At 36.2% G+C, this 27,250-nt stretch overlaps 4 protein-coding genes across 4 annotated transcripts; 1 reads left to right on the top strand and 3 right to left on the bottom strand.

The window, feature by feature from the left end:
* Nucleotides 1-1,030: 1,030 nt before the first annotated feature.
* Nucleotides 1,031-4,277, bottom strand: LOC148203997 (uncharacterized). The gene is made up of 2 exons (XM_088107982.1): nucleotides 3,026-4,277; nucleotides 1,031-1,267 (listed from the first exon to the last, which is right to left on the bottom strand). The coding sequence occupies exon 1, from the start codon at nucleotides 4,266-4,268 to the stop codon at nucleotides 3,675-3,677; it is 594 nt and encodes a 197-aa protein (XP_087964108.1). The 5' UTR covers nucleotides 4,269-4,277; the 3' UTR covers nucleotides 1,031-1,267; nucleotides 3,026-3,674.
* Nucleotides 4,278-4,287: 10 nt separating this feature from the next.
* On the bottom strand, nucleotides 4,288-5,670 carry LOC148203996 (uncharacterized). Its single transcript, XM_088107981.1, has one exon. The coding sequence runs from the start codon at nucleotides 5,567-5,569 to the stop codon at nucleotides 4,295-4,297; it is 1,275 nt and encodes a 424-aa protein (XP_087964107.1). The 5' UTR covers nucleotides 5,570-5,670; the 3' UTR covers nucleotides 4,288-4,294.
* Nucleotides 5,671-18,035: 12,365 nt separating this feature from the next.
* On the bottom strand, nucleotides 18,036-20,318 carry LOC124847038 (WAT1-related protein At4g08290-like). The gene is made up of 4 exons (XM_047324428.2): nucleotides 19,087-20,318; nucleotides 18,836-19,000; nucleotides 18,605-18,756; nucleotides 18,036-18,457 (listed from the first exon to the last, which is right to left on the bottom strand). The coding sequence occupies exons 1-4, from the start codon at nucleotides 19,411-19,413 to the stop codon at nucleotides 18,313-18,315; spliced, it is 789 nt and encodes a 262-aa protein (XP_047180384.2). The 5' UTR covers nucleotides 19,414-20,318; the 3' UTR covers nucleotides 18,036-18,312.
* Nucleotides 20,319-24,253: 3,935 nt separating this feature from the next.
* Nucleotides 24,254-27,006, top strand: LOC148203995 (uncharacterized). The gene is made up of 3 exons (XM_088107821.1): nucleotides 24,254-25,436; nucleotides 25,692-25,961; nucleotides 26,960-27,006. The coding sequence occupies exons 1-3, from the start codon at nucleotides 24,254-24,256 to the stop codon at nucleotides 27,004-27,006; spliced, it is 1,500 nt and encodes a 499-aa protein (XP_087963947.1).
* Nucleotides 27,007-27,250: the final 244 nt, after the last annotated feature.

Here is a 27,250-nt window from a genome sequence, read left to right as displayed (position 1 = left end):
ACTGAATGTGTGTCGCGGTGCATTAATGAGAGCAGCCAGGTGACTCAGCAGTGTATTTAATTGGATTAGACAGATGGCTTACGGTTAATTTTCCAAGGCCTCACACGAGACAACTTGCTGGAGGATATCAATTTTTTTAGGAGAGAGGGTATGAAATATTGGAAGTTTGAAACTTCATTTATATGTATGTATATTTTGTTCGAACTCGACCTTTTTAAATATGGTAATGGAACGAGATGAAAATGAGTTTCATTATCCTATTTTATATTCAAAGTAAAAATTCATATTTATCAAGATTTTCATATTTAATTTTATCTCATTTCTATTTTAATTAAATAATGAGTACACTTATTATTATATTCACACCATTTTTTCTACTCTTTTTATATCAATTAATTATTTTTCTAAAAATTACAAAAAAATATAATATTTATTAAATAGTCAATATCAACCTAACATATTCATTTTTAAATTTTTAGAAATAAATAACAATTATATAACTTTTAAATTAAAATTTAAATAAAAATGAAAAAATTATATAAAATATTACACAATTACACGTACATAAAATTTAATACAACAAAAATATTCATAACGAAATAAAGTAAATAAAGTTAAAAAATACGTTTAAAGAGTTATAAAATAAAAACAAACATTCAAGTTTAAAAACATTTAAATGTGTCGACTTCTTTTCACAAAGTTATAATTAATGATTATTTTTATATAAATTAATAAAGATTATAATATGCTACTTAAATGAAATCACTCATAAAAAATATTAAACTAATAAAAATTCAAATATATATATATATATATATATATATATATATATTTAATCTTTGGAATTTTATTACAGTGACATTAAATTGTTATATAAAAATTATTATATAAAAATGAGTTAGAAAATAAAAACAATTATTTAAAAATTTATTAAAATAATATTCTACATTATAGAAAAAACAAATAAAAAGATTAAAAAGAATTATAAATGAACAAATGTTTACCATATAATGTAACATCCCTATTATATAATAACAATTATTACATAATAAAGACGTCAACATTCCAATAAAGAGAACAGTCGGATCATGACGTGTAATTAAATGTGAAATTACAGTCATCCAGAAATAAAAGGAACTGAAATTTAAACTTCAACAGTTTATAGATTCGAACACTACATGTGTTCAGATGGGAAACTCCTAAGAAGACTACTCTGCAACCTTAGTATCCTCCAGCTCTTACTCCAAAGGGATTTCCTCAACAACGTCTGCTCCCATCCAAGTGGATGATCATCGCCAGAGAAACATACCCAAACAGCACACAACACAAACAATGCAAGGGTGAGCTAGATATATAAAAAAAAAACATGTTATATCAATATCACAGTTAACTCATGGTGTCATACATAGATTTATATAAAAGAACAATTATAGCATGCTCATTGAACCACGACTCACACATCTTTACACTCGCATAGTTCTGCTGGCACTTCCCAACACTATGCAAGGTAAATCCACACATATGACTCATCCGGATTTGTATAACTGTCGAACCAACAGTCGTCTTTGCACTCGCATAGTCTGTTGGTCTTTCTCCAACACTAGCAAGGTAAATCCCCAACCTGCCTATCTCTGCCATCAAAGGCTATAGACGAGGACCTCCCTCTACTCTCACCACTGACACTGTTCTTCTCTATGTGAGCATGAACAATGCTTTGAGTGTAGGGATAGACAGACCGATCCTAGGTTCACTACAGTTATACTCAACAACCACAACATTACATAGTCATCTCTCCCTGAGATGTCCAATTCATACTCACATACATCATTATAGTTCACAACCATGTTCAGATGCATAATTCAAATGCAATAAAATTCAATCATTTTAGAAATCATACAAACTGAATATATCACAAAATAAATTAACAGTACATAATCTGTTCAATAGGATTTAAGTTAAAAACTTGTCGAGTAGACTTCCAGGAAAGAGAGGTGTGTCACAATGGACAACTTAAGTACCAAATCTTTCCTTAGCCAAAGCGTTCCTCAACTAGTTTTTAACAAATTTCTTATTTACAGATTTAAAACAACAGCATATAATATTAACACCGAAATTTAATATAGATATCAAAAAAATAGAAATTAAGCAATATTAAGATCCCTGAGAAGATACGAAATTAATATCTCTAAATCTGTAACTCCGATTTCAAATCTGAATGGTCACAATAATTCACTATTTGTTATAAACTACATATTAAAATTTCAGGTTGATCCAACGGTTAACTAGATAGATATTGAGGTTTTACCGAGGTAACTCAAGTGCAGAATTTTAAGTGGTTTTCAATTATACTCAAAATGCGAAACTAATTTCCCTAAGCACAGACATTTAATTACAAATCTGAACGGTCAAAATGACTTAATATGTCTTATGAATTACATACTAAATTTTGGGCTCAATCTAACGGTAAATAAAATATATATGAAATTTTTACCATAATAACTTAAGAACAGAAATATAGTGTTCATCAGATTTTTCAAAACTAAAAAACTTATTTTCTCCAAACATAGACTTTTAATTTATAATCCGATCGGTCAAAGTGTATTAATATATCTTAGGAATCATATATAAAATTTTCAAGTTGATCTAACGGTCAAATAAGTCTTAATATATATTTTACCGAGATGACTCAGTAATAGATCTACAAGGGTAATTAATTTACTCAAACATGCAGGATTTATTTCTCTAAGTACAGACTTCTAATTACAAATCCCAACGGTCAAAGTGAAGAAATAGGTTTTAGGATTCATATATTAAAATTTTAGCTAAATCCAACGGTCAAAATAATTAAAAGAAAAGTTTTACCATACTAACTCGAAAATAAGAAAATTATAATCATGAAAACTAAATTTATGTAAGTGAATAGATAACTACCATTACCAAAATTTTAACATACTCATAACTCATATTCATTATCATAACATGGATAAAAAAAATCATATACAAGAAAAAGATTAGCTCCCCTTACCTCTATTCCAGACTTAATCTCCTGCTCCGAATTTGTTTCCCTGAAACCCTTCAGAACCTCTACTCTTCTTACAACTAAAAATTTCTCCCTAACTCTTTCTTCTCTATTTCTCAAGCTCTCACTTGATTCCTCTTTTCTTGGTGCAAAATAACCTTCCCTCCTATGGCTATTTATAGGTAAAAAAATTTACTATTCATTAATATTTTAATATTATTTATTATTTTAATATTATTTAAAAATAATATTTCAATCATTTTCTCACCAAATCTGATCCTAATTTCTACCTACTACTTTCTTCCATGCTAAGGAATCTTAATGCTGAAAATTTATTTTTACTATTTACTTTTTACTATTTACTATTTACTTTTTTTACTATTTACTATTTACTTTTTACTATTCAATTTAAAAAATTTACTAAATAAGTTACCAAAAATTTGAACCTCTCCTTCTAAAATTACTATAATTTTATATCCAAAATTTACATTTTTCTATCCATTAAAATTATTATTACTAATAAAATACTAAAATTTACTACTATAAATATTTTTTTTTTTTCATGGGTCTTACATTCTCCCCAACAACAAAAATTTTCGTCCTCGAAAATTGCGCTTACACGAACAAGTCGAGGTAAGTTACTCCCACCTCGCCTCTAACTTCCAGGTAGAGTCGCTTGTTCTACCATCCTAGATGACCTTGACTTGTTTGACAGTTCGTCCTCAATCCTTACTGGTTGCACTTGAACCAACAAATCTTCTCCGACTTGCACACCCTTAACTTCAAGCACTGTCCTAAGGTAATCTTCATGCTCACGTGGAGGCGGTAAACCAGAAATTTTCTTCAGGAGAATATCTAAGAAGTCCTTCACAACCGTGAGGTTTACACTCTGATTCTCCTGCGCCGCATGATCCGAAACTTGAGTCGCTTCCATAGGTGATAACACTAAGAAGCAACTATCATCTTCCAAGAGGTCTTGCCTCACGACGTCGATCGACAAAGACATATCTTGGTCTTCATCCGGAAACGACATCTCCTTATCATCGTAGTCGACGAGGGTGCGATTGGCGGATAGTCGATCCATTCCCAAGATTACTTCTAATCCTTGCAAAGGTAAACTGATGAGGTTTACCTTGACCCGACTTCCTTCTACGACCATCGGACAACGGACACACACAGAAAACGTCCCAATTAATCCTGATGCTGGTGTAGACACCAACAGATCAACGTCTAACTCCTCTATAGACATACCCAACTTTTCAACACATGCCTTCGCTATGAAGGAGTGTGTTGCCCCCAAATCAAAAAGCACAACACAGGTAAAACAAGAAGTAAACAAATACCGATGAAGATGTTACCTGAGTTGACTGCCTCTGATCCAACCATGGCGTACACTTTTCCCATCGTCTGAGGTCTGTCACCTCCCCTGGGTGGAGGCAAACCAGTCCTCTGTGCCTGAGACCCTGATCCTACTGCAGAAGTACACTCTGTAGCAAAGTGTCCCTCTTTCCCGCACTTGAAACACTTCACTGTTCTACTTCTCATCGGGCAGTTGCTCCGGTAATGAGGTCCTCCACAGGTGAAACATCTAACGGTGCCGGACGGCTTGGCTGGTCCTGACTGCACCGATGGTGGATAGGATGAACCCCTAAACCCAGAAGAAAAGGATGGTCTAGCGTAAGGGGTCTTCTTAGTGCTAAACCCGTCACGAGATCCAGATGATCCCTCATTCCTAGCAGGCTGATTCTGCTGTCCCTCAGATTCCCCCTTCGTCTTCTCTAGATCACGGGACATCTCCACCAATGTAGGGAATTCTCTGATACGTAACCCCTTCACCAGCAACTTGATATCGCTCTTCAAGCCATTCTCAAACTTTCTGCATTGCCATTCTTCATTCACTGCCATAGTGTTGAAGCGAAGTAAATGCTTGAAGCGATCTGCATACTCTGACACTGATTTGTTGCCTTGCACCAATTCTAGGAATTCTACTTCCTTTGCAAATCTCACACTGTCTGGGAAGTATTCAGTGTAAAATTTGGTCTTAAACAATTCCCAAGTAATAGAAGTCTCATTCCTTTCAAGAATCATCTTCATGCTGTTCCACCAATGGCCAGCTTCTCCGGTAAGCAGATATTGAGTATAGGCTAATTTCTTCTCATCAGGACATCCCTTGGCTTCGAATATCCTCTCCATGTCTCCAAACCAGTGATCAGCTTCATCAGGGCTGCACTTTCCAGTGAATCTTGCTGGGCGATGTTGGAGAAAGCTCTCCAAACTCCACTCTTGCGCAGGAATAACAACGGAAGAAACACTTGGAGGAATCCTAGCACTAGTCATCAATTCCATGAACTCCCTTTGAGTGTTCTCAGAAGACACTCTCGCGTTCTCTGCCGATACCCTTGCGGCTTCAAGATTTTGTAATGCAAAGGTATTCTGTTGAACCAACGCAGTATTCTGCTGTTGCAACGCCTGGAGCACCGCATTCAGCATCTGATTAGAGTCAGGTTGATCGACTCGCGGAGGAGAACGATGAGGAGACGTAGGTGCCATCTTCTGTTCACACAGAAAGAAAGACCATTAGTCTGACTCAAACTAATACAACTTCCTACACGAGACCAGGGTACGCAATCACAAACGAAGCACACCCACAACCTACAGGTTTCTAAGGAAGGAACTGCTCTGATACCATTAATGTAACATCCCTATTATATAATAACAATTATTACATAATAAAGACGTCAACATTCCAATAAAGAGAACAGTCGGATCATGACGTGTAATTAAATGTGAAATTATAGTCATCCAGAAATAAAAGGAACTGAAATTTAAACTTCAACAGTTTATAGATTCGAACACTACATGTGTTCAGATGGGAAACTCCTAAGAAGACTACTCTGCAACCTTAGTATCCTCCAGCTCTTACTCCAAAGGGATTTCCTCAACAACGTCTGCTCCCATCCAAGTGGATGATCATCGCCAGAGAAACATACCCAAACAGCACACAACACAAACAATGCAAGGGTGAGCTAGATATATAAAAAAAAAACATGTTATATCAATATCACAGTTAACTCATGGTGTCATACATAGATTTATATAAAAGAACAATTATAGCATGCTCATTGAACCACGACTCACACATCTTTACACTCGCATAGTTCTGCTGGCACTTCCCAACACTATGCAAGGTAAATCCACACATATGACTCATCCGGATTTGTATAACTGTCGAACCAACAGTCGTCTTTGCACTCGCATAGTCTGTTGGTCTTTCTCCAACACTAGCAAGGTAAATCCCCAACCTGCCTATCTCTGCCATCAAAGGCTATAGACGAGGACCTCCCTCTACTCTCACCACTGACACTGTTCTTCTCTATGTGAGCATGAACAATGCTTTGAGTGTAGGGATAGACAGACCGATCCTAGGTTCACTACAGTTATACTCAACAACCACAACATTACATAGTCATCTCTCCCTGAGATGTCCAATTCATACTCACATACATCATTATAGTTCACAACCATGTTCAGATGCATAATTCAAATGCAATAAAATTCAATCATTTTAGAAATCATACAAACTGAATATATCACAAAATAAATTAACAGTACATAATCTGTTCAATAGGATTTAAGTTAAAAACTTGTCGAGTAGACTTCCAGGAAAGAGAGGTGCGTCACAATGGACAACTTAAGTACCAAATCTTTCCTTAGCCAAAGCGTTCCTCAACTAGTTTTTAACAAATTTCTTATTTACAGATTTAAAACAACAGCATATAATATTAACACCGAAATTTAATATAGATATCAAAAAAATAGAAATTAAGCAATATTAAGATCCCTGAGAAGATACGAAATTAATATCTCTAAATCTGTAACTCCGATTTCAAATCTGAATGGTCACAATAATTCACTATTTGTTATAAACTACATATTAAAATTTCAGGTTGATCCAACGGTTAACTAGATAGATATTGAGGTTTTACCGAGGTAACTCAAGTGCAGAATTTTAAGTGGTTTTCAATTATACTCAAAATGCGAAACTAATTTCCCTAAGCACAGACATTTAATTACAAATCTGAACGGTCAAAATGACTTAATATGTCTTATGAATTACATACTAAATTTTGGGCTCAATCTAACGGTAAATAAAATATATATGAAATTTTTACCATAATAACTTAAGAACAGAAATATAGTGTTCATCAGATTTTTCAAAACTAAAAAAATTATTTTCTCCAAACATAGACTTTTAATTTATAATCCGGTCGGTCAAAGTGTATTAATATATCTTAGGAATCATATATAAAATTTTCAAGTTGATCTAACGGTCAAATAAGTCTTAATATATATTTTACCGAGATGACTCAGTAATAGATCTACAAGGGTAATTAATTTACTCAAACATGCAGGATTTATTTCTCTAAGTACAGACTTCTAATTACAAATCCCAACGGTCAAAGTGAAGAAATAGGTTTTAGGATTCATATATTAAAATTTTAGCTAAATCCAACGGTCAAAATAATTAAAAGAAAAGTTTTACCATACTAACTCGAAAATAAGAAAATTATAATCATGAAAACTAAATTTATGTAAGTGAATAGATAACTACCATTACCAAAATTTTAACATACTCATAACTCATATTCATTATCATAACATGGATAAAAAAAATCATATACAAGAAAAAGATTAGCTCCCCTTACCTCTATTCCAGACTTAATCTCCTGCTCCGAATTTGTTTCCCTGAAACCCTTCAGAACCTCTACTCTTCTTACAACTAAAAATTTCTCCCTAACTCTTTCTTCTCTATTTCTCAAGCTCTCACTTGATTCCTCTTTTCTTGGTGCAAAATAACCTTCCCTCCTATGGCTATTTATAGGTAAAAAAATTTACTATTCATTAATATTTTAATATTATTTATTATTTTAATATTATTTAAAAATAATATTTCAATCATTTTCTCACCAAATCTGATCCTAATTTCTACCTACTACTTTCTTCCATGCTAAGGAATCTTAATGCTGAAAATTTATTTTTACTATTTACTTTTTACTATTTACTATTTACTTTTTTTACTATTTACTATTTACTTTTTACTATTCAATTTAAAAAATTTACTAAATAAGTTACCAAAAATTTGAACCTCTCCTTCTAAAATTACTATAATTTTATATCCAAAATTTACATTTTTCTATCCATTAAAATTATTATTACTAATAAAATACTAAAATTTACTACTATAAATATTTTCTTTTTTTTTTCATGGGTCTTACATATAAAAATTTGACACACCATTAAATGAAATTGCCTAAAAAAAATGTATAATTAAGGATATGATAACATAGAAATTAGCTTGGAGATTTGAGAAAAGTTTTCAGATTTTGAATTAATTTAACAATTGAGAAATAATGAAAATTTTTTGAGTGAAAAAATATTTACAAATTAAACAAAATTAGGGATATAATTTTTTTTTGTTTTTTTAAATTATCTAAATGAACACTTCAAATTGGGAATTAAACATTATCAAGTGAAAATAATAATAATAAATAAATATACTAAAAAAGATTAGAAATAATCAAATATGAGATCTAAAAATCATTAGATTCCCTAAAATCGATAATACACCATTTAAACACAGCTACATAAAAAAATGTGTAATCAAGAATGGAATAAAAGAAAAAATACCATAGACATATGTCACTACAAGAAATTGAATTATTACCGAAGGGTTTTTATGGACGGCCTCTTGGCCTTCGGTAAAAGTGCATTACCGGCGGTCAAATAGATGATTACCGAAGGCCATGGTGAAATAGCATTACGGACAGCAAAGAAGAGTTTACCGAGGGGCTGTGGCCTTCGGTAAGAGGCTCGATTGGGGCTAAAAAAAGAAATTGTTTGCATCCTTCAGAGCATTGTGTCGCGCGACTGCCATGCCTATAGTTAGGGTTTTCGCCTCCTTACACCTTTTTCGCCATTTTTGTCTGATTAAACCTCCTCTCACCGTTTAATCTTCACTTCCCACCGATTAAACACTATTTCTCACTGATTAATCGGTACATTTAAGGTTTCCTCCACCAATCAGGGTTTTTCCCTTGGCGCCTTGGGTTTTCTGTTTCTCTACTTCTTTCCCCTGCGAATCAACCTTAAGGATGCCTCGAGAAGTCCAAATCGCTCAAGTTCCGTCTTCTCCTCGGAGCGCCATGCTATTTCAGAGCCTAGGTTAAGGCGCATCTTCAGGAGATAAGTCTTTCGAGTCTTTGTTTTTGGTTTTGTGTTTCTGTTTATGTCATCTTCATTTCGTTTTGTCTTTATTTGCTTTGTTTTTGTCTTGTTTTGATTTTATGCGTTTAGTTTCGTTTAGCTTCCGCTTTGTTCTTTATTCGTTTGTACTGTCTTATGGTTTAATCCTCTGTTTTGTGCATTGTCTTGAGTGTTATGGTTAATGTTGCTCATGAACTATTTGATTAAAGGTTTGAATGAGATTCAATCTGTTTGTTTGTTCTTGAATCTGCAATTATGTGTTAGGTCTCCAAGTTTGATTGTTCTGTTGCTTGAGTCATTGTAATTTTCATTTTATTCGGTGCAATCCTCTGATTGAGTCTTTTAATATTGGAAATCATATTCTGTCATGTCTCAGTCATGTTTGTTTCATTTGTCATTTAATCTCAGTTTTCATCAATTAAACTAAGTGATTTGATGCTAAAAATGCAACTCAAATATGAACTTGTCCTTACCTATTTGTTGTACGAACAACTTATGTTGCTCCTTCTTCTCGGGTATTTGGGAGGGGAGAACTTGTCATAGGCACTACCAAGATAGCTACTACGTACCTGAGAAAGGGTTTTGGTCTAGACTTCATTGCTGCATTGCCTCTTCCTCAGGTAAATTACTATACTTTTTCCTTTATCTTGATGAAAGCCAAGGTGTTTCTTTGACTTGATAGGTAAAATTGATGCTGTTATGTTTGTCACAGGTGTTAATTTGGATTGTGGTGTTAATTTGGATTGTGATATTCATTTTGTTTTGGTTGAAGATTTTAGGAGCTAGCTGGTACCTTCTATCAATTGAAAGACAAGAAGCCTACTGGAGGAGTGTCTGTGATATGGAGCAATCTTGCCAATAATGCCGCAACATAGGACCACAATTTTTTTTTTAGGTCTTCGGTAATTACCGAAGGCCTTTGCCCTTCGGTAATTACCGAAGGCCTTTGCCCTTCGGTAATTACCGAAGGGCAAAAGCCCTCGGTAAATGTTAGCGACAAGGCATTTACCGAGGGCTCTTTGGCCGTCGATAAGCCTTCGGTAATTACCTTGTACCGACGGTTTTGGGCTTTTTCCGAGGGCTTCTGGCCTTCGGTAATGCCCTTCTTTTTTGTAGTGTGTGAATCAATTTTATGGATATAGATATAGTCAAACAATTAAAAAAAATGAGGAAAAAATATGTAAGGAAAGAAAAAAAAATTGAAAATCAAGATTATATATATATATATATATATATATATATATATATATATATATATATATATATATTCTCCTAAAAGCAAAGGATGAATATAGTTCTCGAAGTTGTGTGTTCATATCTGCATAACGTGAGAGAATTCATAGAGACGTGAACACTTGCAATAGAATGATTGATGCAGAATTCAATACCAAGCTAAGAGATTGCTAAAGAGTAGCTTCCTCTTCTGGTTAACCTATCACTTTCGCTCCTAAACCTCAATGTCACAAGGAATTGAGTTGTGATTCTCTTCTTTTGTTAATTCCTCGTAAATGAAGTCGTCAATCAAAGACTATTCTGACATATGTGTGTGTTTGTGTGTCCGTTCGTGCTTGTGTGTGCGTATGCATGCATGTGTGAGCGTAAGGGTGTACATGTATGGGTGGATGTGCGGATGTGTGTGTTTGTGCATATGTATGTGCGCATGAGTGCGCATGTGTGTGTTTTATGTTACCTTATAAATTGTGAATAATTTAATAATTTAAATAATAAGGAAAGACGAAACAATAATTAAAATATGTCAAATATTCTATTAGTAAATATTATAAACAAAGAAAATGACGCTTGATTCAGAAACAAAGAAGAAGGCGATTGATGATCGAACAACAACAACTCACATCGAAATGACAAAAGTTCATACGCTTCGGAGCCTTGCGCGCAAGCGAGAAGGAAACTACATGAGCGTTATTCAGGAAAATGCATGGGCGAAGCAAAGTTTAAAAATCTTGTTGGAGTTAGCCCGCCTTACGTGGCTCCACCTCCGTTGCCTCTAGTGAACTCCTCGGAGTAGCCGAGTGTAGTCTTTGTTCCAAATCCAATGTTATAAGCACTTTGATTATGTTAACAAAAGGAGTCAGCAAAATGTAAATTGTTCAAAAATCATTAATTACAGGATAGCTAATTTTTTTTCCAAAGAAAAGCATCTTATGAAACCCAAAACCTAAGTCTAGCTCTTTACCATACATCACCTATATGTGACGTCAATAATGAATTGACTTTAGGTTTGACAACAACTCCATTTCAAAAAGCCTCTTAAGCTCCTCATGATGATTTCTTTCATCACTAACATCAGGAGCTAATAATCACTATCAAGCATGATATCTTCCACCACAATGCATTTTGTTTGGTTATAAGTACCAAAAATTGTGGCGCCACAACTTTACAATATTATGTTCTTGATGGAAGGATTTATGTAATCTATACCAAAAAGGATTTGTTAAATTGTTGGATTTGGACATTTCATGGTGAAGAAATGTTCTTTGTTTATTCGAGTGAACATGAAAGGGTTTTTTTCCTGATTCAAGCACAATTGTACATACAACTAAGATGAATCAAGTTATCCATATGGAAGAGATGGTGAACAATGTTCTTGGCCAACACGCTTCATTTAAACAACCAAATGATGGTCGTTTAGAAGAGTCTCCAAATGTATCCACTTAGAGATTTTACAATTTATTGGCAGAGGTAAATGAACCTGTATTTGAAAGGGTAACAAAGTCAAAATTGTTAGTATGCATTAAGCTTTAGGCTTGCAAATCCTATTAGAACATTCCAAACCAAACATTGGACTTCACTTCAAAAATCTTCTTAGATCTAACACCACTAAATAATTCTTTGTCAAACAATTAGTATGAAGCCAAGAGATTAGCACTAGTGCAGCGAGGGGCTTTTACCGCGGTTCATTTTCACTATACGTCGCGGTTTCGGAACCGCGGCATATTCAGCCGCGGTAGTAAGTCAGACACTTTAGGCCGCGGTTAAAACCGCGGTATATAACTTCAGGAATATGTCGCGGTTGTATAGGAAACCGCTGCCTAAATTGATTTTTTTTAAAAAAAAATTTTAAAAATACACTATATGCCGCGGTTGAACCGCGGCATATAGAGCGAAGAATATGCCGCGGTTCTAACCACAACCGCGGCCATATGTCTCGGTTTTAAAAAAAAACGAAGCACTATATGCCGCGGTTGTGGTTAGAACCGCGGCATATTCCCCTGCAGTTTTTTAAAATTGCAGGTCTGTTTTTGTGATATCCACTACCACAAAAACAGACCTGCATATAAAAACATGTACACAATCTCAATTTCAACATAACAAACACCTGTTCAAATGTATTTCAACATCAAATAAAGTACAAAGTCTAAGAAAATTCTATCTAATCAAATGCATTGTTTAAATCTAAATCTAAGAGCTATTGTATAATCTAACTATATACTTCGCAGCAACGTTCCTAATGAATAATAGTGACTTCTCAGGAACTGGTGTAGTAGTCTTGAATCTCTGCAAAAGACAATTCATTTTAATTAGTGTATATGAAATTCAACATTTGTTAAAAAATCAAAATTTGTTAAAGTTAAATATTACCGTTTCCCAGCGACTTGTGATGTGAGAACGAACAATATGGGTCATCCAATACATTACATAGTATCCACACTCATATGACCCATTTTGTCTGTTACACTACAATATATCATCACAGTTGATAATAGTTAGTGAATAACATTTGTTATAAAACAATTATAACAAAGTATGACTTTAGCATATGTCAAACCTTGAGAGAAATCCAAGCAATCTTTCTACTCTTAACAATTGATCTCCCGTCCATCATCATACTTGCTGGAATAGAACTGTATATAAAAAAAGGTTTTAGCATTCAGTTATATAACAAAGAAAAACGCGAAAACCAGCGTACCTGAGATGATGGCTGTCAGAGGAGAAGAAAAACGCGAAAACCAGCGCTGCGCGATGAAGAAGACGATATTGTTCCAACGTTTTGTTTTTTAACTCTGACTGGGGAATCTACCGCGGTTCACTACTTAACCGCGGTATAACATGGGTATATGCCGCGGTTTAACCCCCAACCGCGGCATATACTAATTTAAAAAATTATCAGAAATGGCATTTTTGAAATTATTTTCAAACTATATGTCGCGGTTCAGCGGGCAACCGCGGCATATACATCGAAATATTTCAAATATATATTAAACTAATTTCAGATAAGAGAATATGTCGCGGTTGCTCGTAGAACCGCGGCATATACCCCTGTAACGTGCTGCACACAACTGCCTCCCCAACTGCCTTATGGGGAATTTCAGAAGTTACAGGGGGTATATGTCGCGGTTCTCTGGGCAACCGCTGCATATACCCCTGTAACTTCTGAAATTCTCTGACTGGCAGAGAAGTTGAGACGTTACAGGGGGTATATGCCGCGGTTGCCCAGAGAACCGCGGCATATACCCCCTGTAACTTTTCAAAAACTCTGACCCAGTCAGCACCTGCAATAAATTGGCAGGGTATATGCCGCGGTTGTCCAGAGAACCGCGGCATATACTCTGCTATTTAATTTTTTATTCATACGTGGCGTCAAAGGCAATGGTTGACTGGAGTATATGCCGCGGGTTGGAGCAGAACCGCGGCATATATGTTCGATTTATTTACAAAACTGCCACCGCGCACCATTATGCTGCGGTTTTCGTTGAACCGTGGCATAATGTGCGCTGTAAAAACCCAGTTTTTTACTAGTGTAGTTTAAAAGTTAGGATTGAAGTATAAGAAGATTGATTATTGTGTGAATGGTTGTATGCTTTTCAATAACAATGATAGTGGCAAAAGTGATGCGTCCTTGATTTAATGCAAATTTTGTGGGTAGTCTCATTATCACGCAATCCATTGTGGACAATGGAAAAAAAATATCAACTCCATTGAAGTCCATCTTCTACTTGCCTACAATTCCAATACTACAAAGAATGTTTTCCTCAATGCAAACAACACTACATATGACATGACATTATGACAACAAAACATAAGGCATGGTACATCATCCATTTGATAGTGAATCCTGAAAGCACTTTGATCGAAAGCATCCATCCTCCGCTAATGATTCCTGTAACGTTCGACTTGGTTTACGTTCAAATGAATTTAATTGGTCCATTCAAGCATCAACGTCACCATATTTTTGTTGGCATGTGATTGTTATCTCATACAATCTTCCACCTAAGATGTGTATGACTAAGCCTTATATGTTTTTAATATGTCTAAAACCAAGTTCATCTAATCCAAAGGCATCCATAGATGTTTATCAAGAGCCTTTGATTGATGATTTTGAATAAGTTGTGTAGTGTTATTTGGATGTATGATATTTCAAGAAAGAAAAATTTCGTAATGAGACAACTTTGATGTGAACTACTAAGGACTTTCCTGCATATGTGATGTTATCTAGTTGGAGCACACTTGGTAGATTAGCTTGTTCGCATTACATATAGCTCACTAAGACTCACATTGAATTATGGTCGAAAAAGTTGTTAGTTTGATTGTCATCATCAGTTCTTGCTCACTAACCATCCGTTTAGGAGAAATAATATGTCACCTTTGAGGTTGATCCCATCACAAGTTTAGAAAAGAGTTAAAGATTTTCCAAAAGTGATTGAAAGTGGTGTGATAAGGATGAATGTGTATGGTGAGTGGCATAAGTGGACTAAAAAAAAACATCTTTTGGGCTCTTTTATATTGGAAATTGTAAATTTAACTATTATTCTCGTGTTCAATCATAACATATTCATTTTTGTTTCTACCCATTTATGCAGGAAATTAAAAGATTTTGTAAGTACCGTCCCATTAGCTAAACAAACTTTTGTTATAAAGGTTTATACACTCTTCATCGTTACATATTTGTAGATTTATAACGAGTCATTAAGTCTTCAAAATTACAACTTAATGAATTTAGCAAATTGGCCCTTGAGATACGTTAAAGAATGACACACATGCTTTGTCAATGGGTATAAGTTCCATACTAATGCATGGTCCAATGAAAAAAAAAAGACAATTAATGCTAAAAGGTGTTTCTTTGGTTGAAGACTAAGGAGTGCACCTATAAGACCATAAAACTTCTAACAAATCCTCCAGCCACTTACCTTTGGTCGAGTATAGCCTCTTCTTCAATTTTACTACTATAGCCTTATTAGCGGCTTCAACATACCTATTTTTAAGACAAAAAATGTATGACCTCGTAATAGTAATTGGCCTCTTCCATGATGAAGGTGGTCTACAATTTGTCTCCCTTGGCCACATGGATCTAATTGTATTTTGAATATGCATCCAAAAAAACTCAACATGTTATGTTCGACAACTTCATCCACTAGTCGATCAATGTTGGATAATGGGTAAGCATCTTTTGGCCAGGTTTTATTGAGGTCCATGTAATTCACACAAATGCATCATTCCCATTGGTATTTTTCACCAACACAATGTTGGCCAACCATGTTCTATAATATGTTTCTTTAACGAAGTCGACCTGTAGTAACTTATCAACCTTGGCCTTAATGGTCAAAGATCTTTCTTCTCCTAGCTTTCTTTTCTTCTATGACACCAGCCTAACTTCACTGAAGATATACAACTTGTGGAAAGCTATCATTGGGTTAACCCTTAAGAGGTTGTTTATCATCTAGGCAAACAAGTTAGCATTATCGGCTAAGACTGGGCCCATACTCTTCTCACATTTCTCACTTATTGTCATCCCTATCTTTAGACATCGACCCTCTAGCAAAGGAAACAACTTGGTTCCACCAACAGGCTCCCTTCTAGTGTTATTTCCTACTTTAAGTTCGAGATCTTCTCCTGTTATGGTCATGTTGGCTACACTTGCTCATTTGACATTGTTAGCACTAATTTGTCGGATTGGGAATCATAGACTCGTGATGTAGCACTCTTGTGCCATCTTTTGGTCACCATAGATCCTGATGATGTCACCTCCTAAGCAGAGGAACTTCATGGCAAGGTAGGGAGTGGATACAACTACGCCAACAAGATGTATTTACATCTATGATCAAGTACTGAATAAGTATGGTCTTCATCAGGTCCCTCTCCTCAAAGGTAGTGTGAAAATCAATACTCCCCTTAGTATTGATTTTCTTCCCAAAGAAGCCGAATATGGGTTTTTTAATCGTGTTGAAGCTTCTTTTGGGAGTTGTAACTTCTTGTACATCTTCTAGTAAAGCATATATACTAAACTACCTTGATCCACTAAGATTTGTTTGACAGTAAAGTTCTTGATCTCTACTATGATGACCATGGGGTCATCTTGCTTAGGGTCCACCCCTTGAAGGTCAATGTTTGTGAAGGTGATAGGATGCATCATCTTCCTTCTGAAGGTACTAAAAGTAGGAGGTAGGTCGGTAAACCAGACTAAGACAATTCCTTTTAGGGTGGTTGGAAAGGCCTGACACATAACAACATCATCGATTGAATACAAGCTGACTTGGGTGATGTATACAACGACATGCTCATATGGATCAATGTTACTATCATATTGATCTAGTCTAATGGACTTCCACAACTTAGGGCCATGATACCATTCCCCATGCGGTCAAGGAGTTGTTCGTTGTTCCTTCGGTTTTTGGGGTAGGGTTATACCCAAATTTCTCTTTAGTTTCGTTGATAGTGCTAACACGTGATACAGTCCAGTGCATTAAATTATTGTTATCATGGATTTCCTTCTCATTTCCTTTGTCGATTACTCCCTCAACCTCTACCTTCCTTCTTAACCTGACATTGTCTTGCTTTAGGGCATATATCTCTTCAATGTTTCTCTTGTTAAACTCTTCAAACTCTTGATGCATTTTCATTTATGAATCTAGTATCACGGCTATGTCAATCGAGGAGGGTCTAGGTCTTGCTTCCTTCGTTTCAAACATTTTGCTTCTTGTAGACACCGTATAAAAATTCTTCTTCATAAAATATATGTCAACTTCACGGTAGATGCTAATTATTCTTATAGAGTCGAACATTCTTTTGCAAAAAGACTCCAACTCCAATTTCAATGTACTTGTCCTATCAAATCTGAATGAGAATTATGCCTGCAAAAGATACTCTGACGCTCAAGTCAACTAAATGCGTTAGATGATAATAAATGCGGTAATTAGAATGTAATTAATGTATCCTGTAAAATGTGTTATTTATACTAGTGTTCATATATCCTTACCTGGATGAGATTGAGTCACATGGCCTAATTACCTTTTAACCTCGTTTTAACCCCTTTATTCTTAGTTTAATCATAATTTATCAATATCAGTTAGTCTAATTAGTATAATTTCATTATGATCACATATATTTGAACCATATACATGTCGACTCATTTGACTGAGATGTACTTGAACAAACATAATGATTATACTAACACAATCGAAGTATATTAATATATATATATATATATATATATATATATATATATATATATATATAATTAAAGACTAGTCATTCATATAATCCATTTTCTATCACCTAAAACAAATGTTTAAACCAGACTTCTTTAGATTTAATTTGTTTGCAATGCTATGTTGTTTATACGTTTATCCATCACATTACTTGATAACTCAAATTGCAGTTGATGATCAAAGATAGACATTATTTTTAATGTACTTTCTGATTTATTGTGACATGATAATTTCAGAATAGATTGATCATTCATAACAAGCATCAAGATCAAAAAACACTTGAAAATAATTATAAATTACTTTAAAAAGATACGAGTTGAGAGATATAAGTTTATTCATTGTTGGAGAAGAGCAAATGAACCACCGAAGACAAGGTGGTTAAAAGCTTATCTTCGCATGAAACGATGCTATGATTTCTTTTTGGATGATAAAATAAAGCAAAGAAAATGGCATTGCTTGTAGCAGCAATCTGAGATTATCCCTTTAGAATGTGGAGACCGAAAGCAAGAAATTGGAATACATAACTATTGCCAATTTTGAAGGCAGCAAAAGCGCACTATTAACAAATTCCTTTGGAATCCTGTGTTAGATATCAGATGAAGAAATTGGCAATTTTTTTGTCTCCATTTGCTTTGCCGTAGGAGATGATGGCGTGGGGTCTGAATGGTCTTTGCCTTTGCCCCACACCACAAAGTACAGACCCAATGCGATAATGACAGCTCCGATGATACTGAAATCAGTGTAACAGAGAAAGACAGAGGAAGAACATGGTTGAGAAAGTTGACATCAACACTATGAATACTTAGAATTAAAATAATAATCAAACTTTGAAGTGTGACGAAAGAATAATAATGAAGAGGTAAGAAGCATGGTTTACCTGCCCAAGTGAAGTTGCTCTGCAAAAAGGAAGGAGCCTAAAGCACAGGTTATGACCATGCAAAGAGGATTAAAGGCAGTTAAAAATACCGGGCCCCTGCTTTGCAACACCAACCCTTGCGCATAATACGTTATTCCAGAGGTAACAATTCCCTGTAATTTTGAAATCGATCATTAAGAGAAACTTGCAGTGAAAGTCAGACAAAAATAATACTTTGGGCCCAGTACTAACCGTGTAGAGAGGGCCGTAGAGTCTGAAGTCCCAGCCCAAGGCCCATGCCGCAAGCCCAGAATGACGAGTGGCAATAATTGCCACCACACTAGCTTGCACGGCACCAGATAAGCACACCAAAGAAGAGAGAGACAATTCTGCTGGATACCTTTTCAGTGCTATGGACTGCAATTCACCAATAAGACATGTTTTTTTTTTTTTGTTACACACATAATATAAATGTCTGTCAGAGAAGATAAAGTTAAATATACCTGTAAAATGAAGAAAGATGACCAAGCCACACAACCCAGGAGAAGAAAGAGAGTCCCTGAGAGCCAATGTTTAACAACTTGTGGAGAGTGAGTTCCGTCTTGGTTTTGGGTTGCGTTTGCAGAATGAAATAGGTTAAATTCAGGACCTTTGTAAAGTGTCATTAACAAAGCACCTGAAAATGTGACCAATGTCCCAATCACCTTCGCTAGGCTCCTTACTTCCTTAACATTTACACGCTCTAACCTTAGAATTACGGCTAGCACAAAAGTCACAGAAGGCACGGCATTCATTATGGCAGAGGTAAACGAAGCTGATGTGTATTGCATTCCCAAGAAAGTGAAGCCCTGGTCAATCACTGGTCTGAAATACCAGATTCAATCTCATCAGAAAACTCTCAATGGACAAAAACTATACTCATAATAACACCTTCTCATCTCTCACTTCCTTTCAAACTCATCTTCAGTGTTTTTAACAACGCCTAAATTTCTTTTACCATGTTTAAGTGCCGGCAAATAGAGTTAACTTTAGTCTGAAATAAATTCAGGTCAACAATTTTTCAACTTAGCTTCATTCAATTTTTGTTACTCTAATTTCAGGAACATAATCCCATGTTTTAAACTTATTTTTTTAGAATTTTAATCGTAAATATATAAAAAATAATTGAAGAAAAGAATTATATCAATAAATGTTTATTTATAAAAATATGTAAAAGTAATTAAAAAAATCCGTCAATGAACTAGCTTAAATCGATATTAATTTATCCTAAATTCTTTGAACCCGATTCACAAGTTTGCTTCCAAATGATCAAACAGCCAGGGCATGATTTTTGAAACGAAATACTCCTTCAAATTGGTTTACGTGTACTTTTATTTTATGTACTTGGACTTTCAATTGCAAAACTACAATTTTATTTTACTTTGTTTGTTTACAAATATTTGTCTAGAAAGCAGGAAAAAAACAAAAAACTATTTTCAGTATTTTTTTATACAAAATTTTAATAACATGAAACAAATTAGTAGCTTTGTAATTAAAATAAAAAAAAAATTTCCCACATAGTAAATGATCCTTAAGCTTCCTCAACTTCAAACAAAGGACACCTAACTCGTGTGTTCAGACTTGAGTTCAAATAAAAAAATGCTTAAAAATATTGGGAAACTTATGGGAAGAAAGAATATATAACGTCATTATAAAAAAAGAAAAGAAAAAGAAACTTAATCGATCCTGTGACCGATTGAAGTAGATTCTTGAAATTGTTTTGGTATAAAATATATACTTATAAACACAAAAAAGAGAGATATGAAAGGAAAATAAATGTAATAGTAAGTGATCCTATATATTTGTTGTTAAATACGGAAGAGTTTCTTTCATAGTATTCATTTTAAAAGCAAATAAAACATACTTATATTATACAATTAAAGCGGATGGTATATCAAAATGGAAAATGCTATATAGTATGACCTAAACCGATTAAGAAATTGAAAGTATAAAATGTTTTACATAAATCTTAGACGCTAATTAAAATAGGTTTAATCCTTTACTACATCCCTATTTATGTACGAATTTCTCAATTGGGTCCTCGTTTTTTAAAGTGTATCAAAATGGTCTTTAATTTTGAAAATTGATATCAATTGAGTCCTTTCCGTTAAGTTGGCTGGACGGCGTTAAAAAAATTGATGAGTGGATGCTGTGATGACGAACGAACGCTCGTCCACCAGCGAACGAACGCTCGTCCACCAGCGAACGAACGCTCGTTCACCAGCGAACGAACGCTCGTCGACCTCTTACTGCTGGACGACCGTTCGTTCCACACTGGACGACCGTTCGTTCGGTGGTCGACGAGCGTTCGTTCGCTGGTGGACGAGCGTTCGTTCGCTGGTGAACGAGCGTTCGTTCGCTAGTGGACGAGCGTTCGTTCGTCATCTCAGCATCCACTCATCAATTTTTTTAACGTCGTCCAGCCAACTTAACGGAAAGGACTCAATTGATATCAATTTTCAAAATTAAGGACCATTTTGATACACTTTAAAAAACGAGGACCCAATTGAGAAATTCGTACATAAATAGGGATGTAGTAAAGGATTAAACCAATATTTTATTCTGGTATGACATTTCAAATTTAAAAGAATTATATTCAAATAAATATTGTTGTAAGAAGATAATATTTTAAAAATATCGTATCATTGATTGTTCGAATTTATGGCAGAAAAAAAGGATCCTAACAGGTGTGAGAACCTGATAATTAACACACTTAAATCCATCCTCTGATCACTGTTTTAATTCACCTTGCCACGTCAAAATTCCACTCACTTCAACACTGCATGCGCCTGCCATGTGTCACTGTTGGAGCATTCTGAGAATGGTTAGTGGGAGACAAGTGGCGTGTGGAGGTTGGGGAGTTTGTTCTGCGTGGGAAGAGAAAAATAATTCTGAAAAACTCTCCCTCTTCCTCCTGCATGCTTCATCTTCTTCTCAGAATTCTGCATTCAAACTCTCTGCCCTCTCTCTAAACCATCTCCATCTTCTCTCTAAGATAACTCACTATCAATCCCTCTGATCTCATTTCAGACACAGTAGAAAATTTCCCTGCACCGTGAGCACCATTCAGATCCGAACAGAACTGAGAACTGAACTGGTAAGTTCTCGTTTCTGCAAAATTTTCCATTTAGTTCATGCGAACCAAAATTCTGGTTGCATGCAGGATTAGAAGTCTGATCTGTTATGATTTTTGGTGTATTAGATTTAGTGGAAGTGGTTGAGTGAATTCCTGGATAGAAAGCCGTGAGTGCAAGAGTGAAATTCTAAGCAATTGGAAGTACACTGCAGTAACAGGTAAGGGAAGCTTTAGTAATTTAATTTAATATATGTTTGATCTGTATGACAGTAATGAATTGTGATGGATGTCTGAAATGTATGCATTATGCGAATTTTTAATATGCGTGATGAAGCAGAATTGAAATGGATGTATATCAGGAATGTTGTATGAAATTATGCAGTGAATGAAATGTGTGAGTTGTAATGTGATTGATTATGCATAATTTGGAATGATTTTGATCTGAACTGTATGTTGATATGATATGTTTGAAACTGGAAGATGGAAGACTCTGTATTTATGGATTGATAATAGGAATTTTGGAATGCATGAGAGTTATGTTAAAGATAAATTCTAAGTGATGAATCGTATGTAAAACTGTGAAATTCTCGTGTTTGAAAATCTGGAAAGTCTGATCTTCTCTGATTGATGGTGTACGCTCGTCATCGAACGGTCTTATACCGTTCGGTTTCACTGGACAATAACTTAGAGTAATAATTCTTTCATTTGGAGAGGATTTGGATCGAGAACGAGCGTTATTTGTGTGCAGAGTTAGGTTTGAGCGTTCGGCTCAACTTAGCGTGTCCAACCATTTAAAAAAAAAATTTAATTGAAGGGTATTAGTACGCTCGGTTTTGTCCACCAGCGTTCGTCATAAGTGGCGCTTAGTATTATATTGAGCGTTCGCCCAAAGGAACTCTCGATCTTAGATTGAGCGTTCGTTCCAGTTAGCGTTCGGTCTGATACTGAACGTTCGTTTACATGCGCGTTCGTTCCCATGAGCGTTCGTTCTATTTGGTGCTCGGTCATTGACTGGCGTTCGTCCTAAGCAGTGTTCGGTTTTATAACTGAACGCTCGTCCTATCCTGGATTCGTGAGCGAACGTATATGGTGTTCGTCCAAATTCTTATTTAACGTTCGGTTTTTTTTCAATGACAGTGTTCATATCTGAATTTCTTTCATATTCTGGTTATCTATTGAAATATATCTAAATTATACTTATCCTTTTTATTCAATCTCCAGTATTATACTTAGAATTATTCTAAGTATTATTCAGATCTTCTTGATTCAATCTCAAATAAATTCTTAAGTGTTCTTAACTCACGTAAATGGATACAGATTCGTTTCTTTTGTTCAGAAACGAGGCTACAGTGCACTGAAATACAGTCTTCTTGATCTATTAAAGAGTAACTTGTATTTTCAATTAAGAGAGTGGAACACAGAATGAAAATTTGTATAAGAGAAATGGTTATTATGTGCGAATGGTAAATTGGAATGAACTCTATTGGATTGGATTGTGAATGAGCGTTTCAAGGAGAAACGTCTCCATGATGTGAATATGATGAGTAGTGTAGTATGACCATGGTAAAGCTGCTGATGGCTGTTCATCCTGATATTCCGTGAGTGCTCATCCTCATGTAGAGGGGAGTAGGTCATGTGTGGGAATGGCAGGAGGCCCTAGTCCTATTGAGTACTTTGGACTGATAGGGTTAACCTCGGGTGGCAGCTGATGGATGTTCCAGTTACTACACCACCCGGGTGCAAGAACGCCTGTAGATACATGGCATCATACAGTCCGGACAGTCTTTAATTATGAGAATTTGAATGAGTTACTGTATGCTGGGATATGTGTTTAATATTGTATGAACTGCATGACTTATTTTATAAGTTAAATTATGTTGATTTTATTGAATTAAATTACCTAAGCTTACCCTTGCAATATCCTTGTGTTGTCTACTGTTTCTGTATGTCCGTCTTGTCAATGCAATGATCATCCGTTGTGGATGTGAGCAGATGGTGAGGCACCCCTTGAAACTATGCTGGAAGAAGAAAATTTGGAGGATGCCAACCTTGTGGAAGTTGAAGTTAAAGCTGAGCAGTAGAGACCCGTTTCTGTATTAGCATTAGTCACTTTTCAGTGCTGTATTTTTGATAGTTCTGTGTATAGTTTTACAGCGCTGTTCATACAGTATTAGTAGTAGTTAGTCTTTCTGTATAGCATTTTGGGACGTTGACTGTATATTTCTGCAGAACGTTTGTCCAGTAACTGGTTTTGTACCTTTTATGAATTTCTGAATACTGTAATTTGCTTTACATGCTGTTTTATTTTGGAGCAGCTGTTAATTATGCTAAGACTGCACTGTATTTTCTGTAAATGTGATTAGTTCTGATGAATAGTAATTACTATTTATTGGGATGTTACATTTATTGGTATCAGAGCAGTTTTGTTCTTTTAAGGACATATAGGGTATGAGTGCACTGTGCTTTTCGTTGTGTGCTTGATATGTGTTTGATGAGTTATTAATTTTTAACTCTTGAACATAGCTAACGTACGTTTTCTCTGATCCAGAAAACGAATGGCTCCTAGACTTCCTCCCCCACCTCAGCCGAATGAATCTGATGCACCAATTAGTGCCCGTGTGTTGGAGGCAGTCATAGACAGGCTTCAACAACAAAACACAACTTTGGTTGAGCAGAACGCTGCCTTGATGAGGCAAAACCAGGAAGCAATGCAAAGTTTGGAGGCTTCTCGTGTTCACTCAGAAGCAACGCAAAGACAACTAATGGGCATCTTGGCAGCTGGCCGAGGCACACCAGGAGCCTCCTCCTCTAATGCTACACCCCATGCAGAATGGAGTTTGGAAAGCTTCTTGCAGCACCATCCTGCCAAGTTCAATGGCAAAGGGCTTCCGGATGAGGCGGATCAGTGGCTTAGAGATATGGAGCGGATCTATGATGCCAAAAGATGCCCAAATGAGAACCGTTTGGCATTCACAGAATACTTATTGACTGGTGAAGCTAGTCACTGGTGGACAAGTATGAAAGCTATCTTGACTGACGCGCAGAACCCCATTAATTGGGAGGTTTTTAGAGCAAAATTCTATGAAGAATACTTCCCTGACAGCGTTCGTTTTGCAAAGGAAGTTGAGTTCTTACAGCTGGTTCAAGGGGGTATGTCAGTTTCAGAATACACTAATAAATTCAAGCACCTTGTGCGGTTCAATACTATGGCAACAAGTGAAGAATGGCAATGCAGGAAGTTTGAGAACGGGTTGAGGAGTGATCTAAAAGTATTAATATCCTGTTTGTGTATCAGATCTTTCCCTGCTATGGTTGAAAGGGCAAAGGTCCTTGAGAAGAACATTGCTGAGGCCGAAAAACATAAGAAACAACAAGTGAGTAGGGGTCCGGTTTTGTCCAGAGGTACATCAAATATGAGAGGGTCCCCATATACTCGTCCAACTCAATCCTCTGGTGGATCACAAGCTTTGGTCACTGTTGGCCAATCTGGACAGCCGAGAAGCTTGACCTGTTATCAGTGTGGAGGACCACACTATCGGTGGGCGTGTCCGCAGCTGGCAGGAGGAAAATATTGTACTCGTTGCAGGCAGAGTGGGCATTTAGAGAACGAGTGCAGTATGGGAGGAAGAGCGGCAATGAGGCCGCCAAACGCTGGGAGGACCCAACAAGGGAGAGGTGGACGTGCACAAGCCACAGGGAGAGTTTATGCTATTACTGGTGCTGAAGCTGCTAGTTCAGGTACACTCATCACCAGCACTTGCATGTTATATGGAAAGCCTTGCTGTGTACTGTATGACTCGGGGGCAACTCATTCCTTCATCTCGAAGGCGTGTGTTGAGAAACTGGGAATAAAAGAGAGTGAATTACAGTTTGATCTGGTGGTGTCAACCCCAGCAGCTGGTGGGATTAAGACATCTACAGTTTGTGTAAGATGTCCTATAGAAGTTGAGGGGCGTAGATATAAGGTCAATCTTATTTGTTTACCCCTGCAAGACTTAGAAGTAATTTTGGGGATGGATTGGTTGGCTACCAATCGGATCCTCATTGATTGCGGGAAGAAGGAGTTGGTTTTTCCCAATGAAGAAGAAGAAGAATTGTCTCTCACTCTCGGTCAATTGAAGGAGGATATCATGGAGGGAGCAAGCTGTTTTCTGATAATGACGTATGAAGATAATGGGGTAGAGAGTTCGTCCAACAATGATGGCAGCAGAGGACGAACAGTAGTAGATGAGTTTCCAGATGTTTTTCCGGATGAAGTCCCTGGTCTACCTCCTATTCGTGAGGTAGAATTCACAATCGATCTGGTAACCACTGCTGCACCCATCTCGGTCCAACCTTACAGAATGGCACCAGCTGAATTAGTGGAACTCAAGAAGCAAATTGAAGAATTAATGGACAAGAGGTTCATCCGTCCAAGTGCTTCTCCTTGGGGAGCGCCTGTATTGTTGGTAAAGAAGAAGGATGGCAGCTCACGGCTATGCATTGATTATAGACAACTTAATAAGCTGACCATCAAGAACAAGTATCCTCTTCCAAGGATTGATGACCTGCTGGACCAGTTGCATGGTGCCTGTGTATTTTCTAAGATTGATTTACGTTCGGGCTATCATCAAATTAGAGTGAAAGAGGAGGACATTCAGAAGACTGCATTTCGGTCTCGTTATGGCCATTATGAGTATGTGGTGATGCCCTTTGGAGTGACAAACGCACCTGCAATCTTCATGGATTATATGAACAGAATTTTTAGACCGTACCTGGATAAGTTTGTTGTGGTATTTATTGATGACATCCTCATTTACTCCAAGAGCTTTGACGAACATGAAGAACATTTGAGGATCGTCTTGAGCGTGTTGAGGGAGAAAGAGTTGTATGCCAAACGTTCAAAGTGTGAATTTTGGATGAAGGAGATCCAATTCTTGGGGCACGTTGTTTCTGCTGGTGGTATTGCAGTGGATCCAGCCAAGGTGAAGGCAGTGCTGGATTGGGAGAGTCCACGTTCAGTCACGGAAGTTAGAAGCTTTGTGGGACTCGCGGGCTATTATAGGAGATTTATTGAAGGATTTTCCAAGATAGTAGCCCCTCTGACTTACCTCACCAGGAAGGACCAGCCGTTTGCTTGGACAGATAAATGTGAGGAGAGCTTCCAGGAATTGAAGAAGAAATTAACAAGCGCTCCTGTGTTGGTCATTCCAGATACAGCCAAACCTTTTGAAGTGTATTGTGATGCATCATATCAAGGTTTGGGCTGTGTACTGATACAGGAAAGAAAGGCAGTGGCATACGCTTCCAGGCAGTTGAAAGTTCATGAGAAGAATTACCCCACACACGACTTGGAGCTGGCAGCAGTGGTGTTTGCGTTAAAAATCTGGAGGCATTATCTGTATGGTGCAACGTTTCAAGTATTTAGTGATCACAAGAGTCTCAAGTACCTCTTTGATCAAAAGGAGTTGAATATGAGGCAAAGGAGGTGGCTTGAATTCTTGAAGGATTACGAATTTGAATTACTGTATCATCCTGGAAAAGCAAATGTGGTGGCTGATGCATTGAGTAGG

Source organism: Vigna umbellata, chromosome 2 (assembly GCF_029865625.1).
Source record: "Vigna umbellata cultivar VRB3 chromosome 2, Vumbellata_1.0, whole genome shotgun sequence".
NCBI lineage: Eukaryota > Viridiplantae > Streptophyta > Magnoliopsida > Fabales > Fabaceae > Vigna > Vigna umbellata.
Note: the sequence above shows the minus strand (reverse complement) of the source record. Positions and strands in the feature narration are given on the sequence as shown.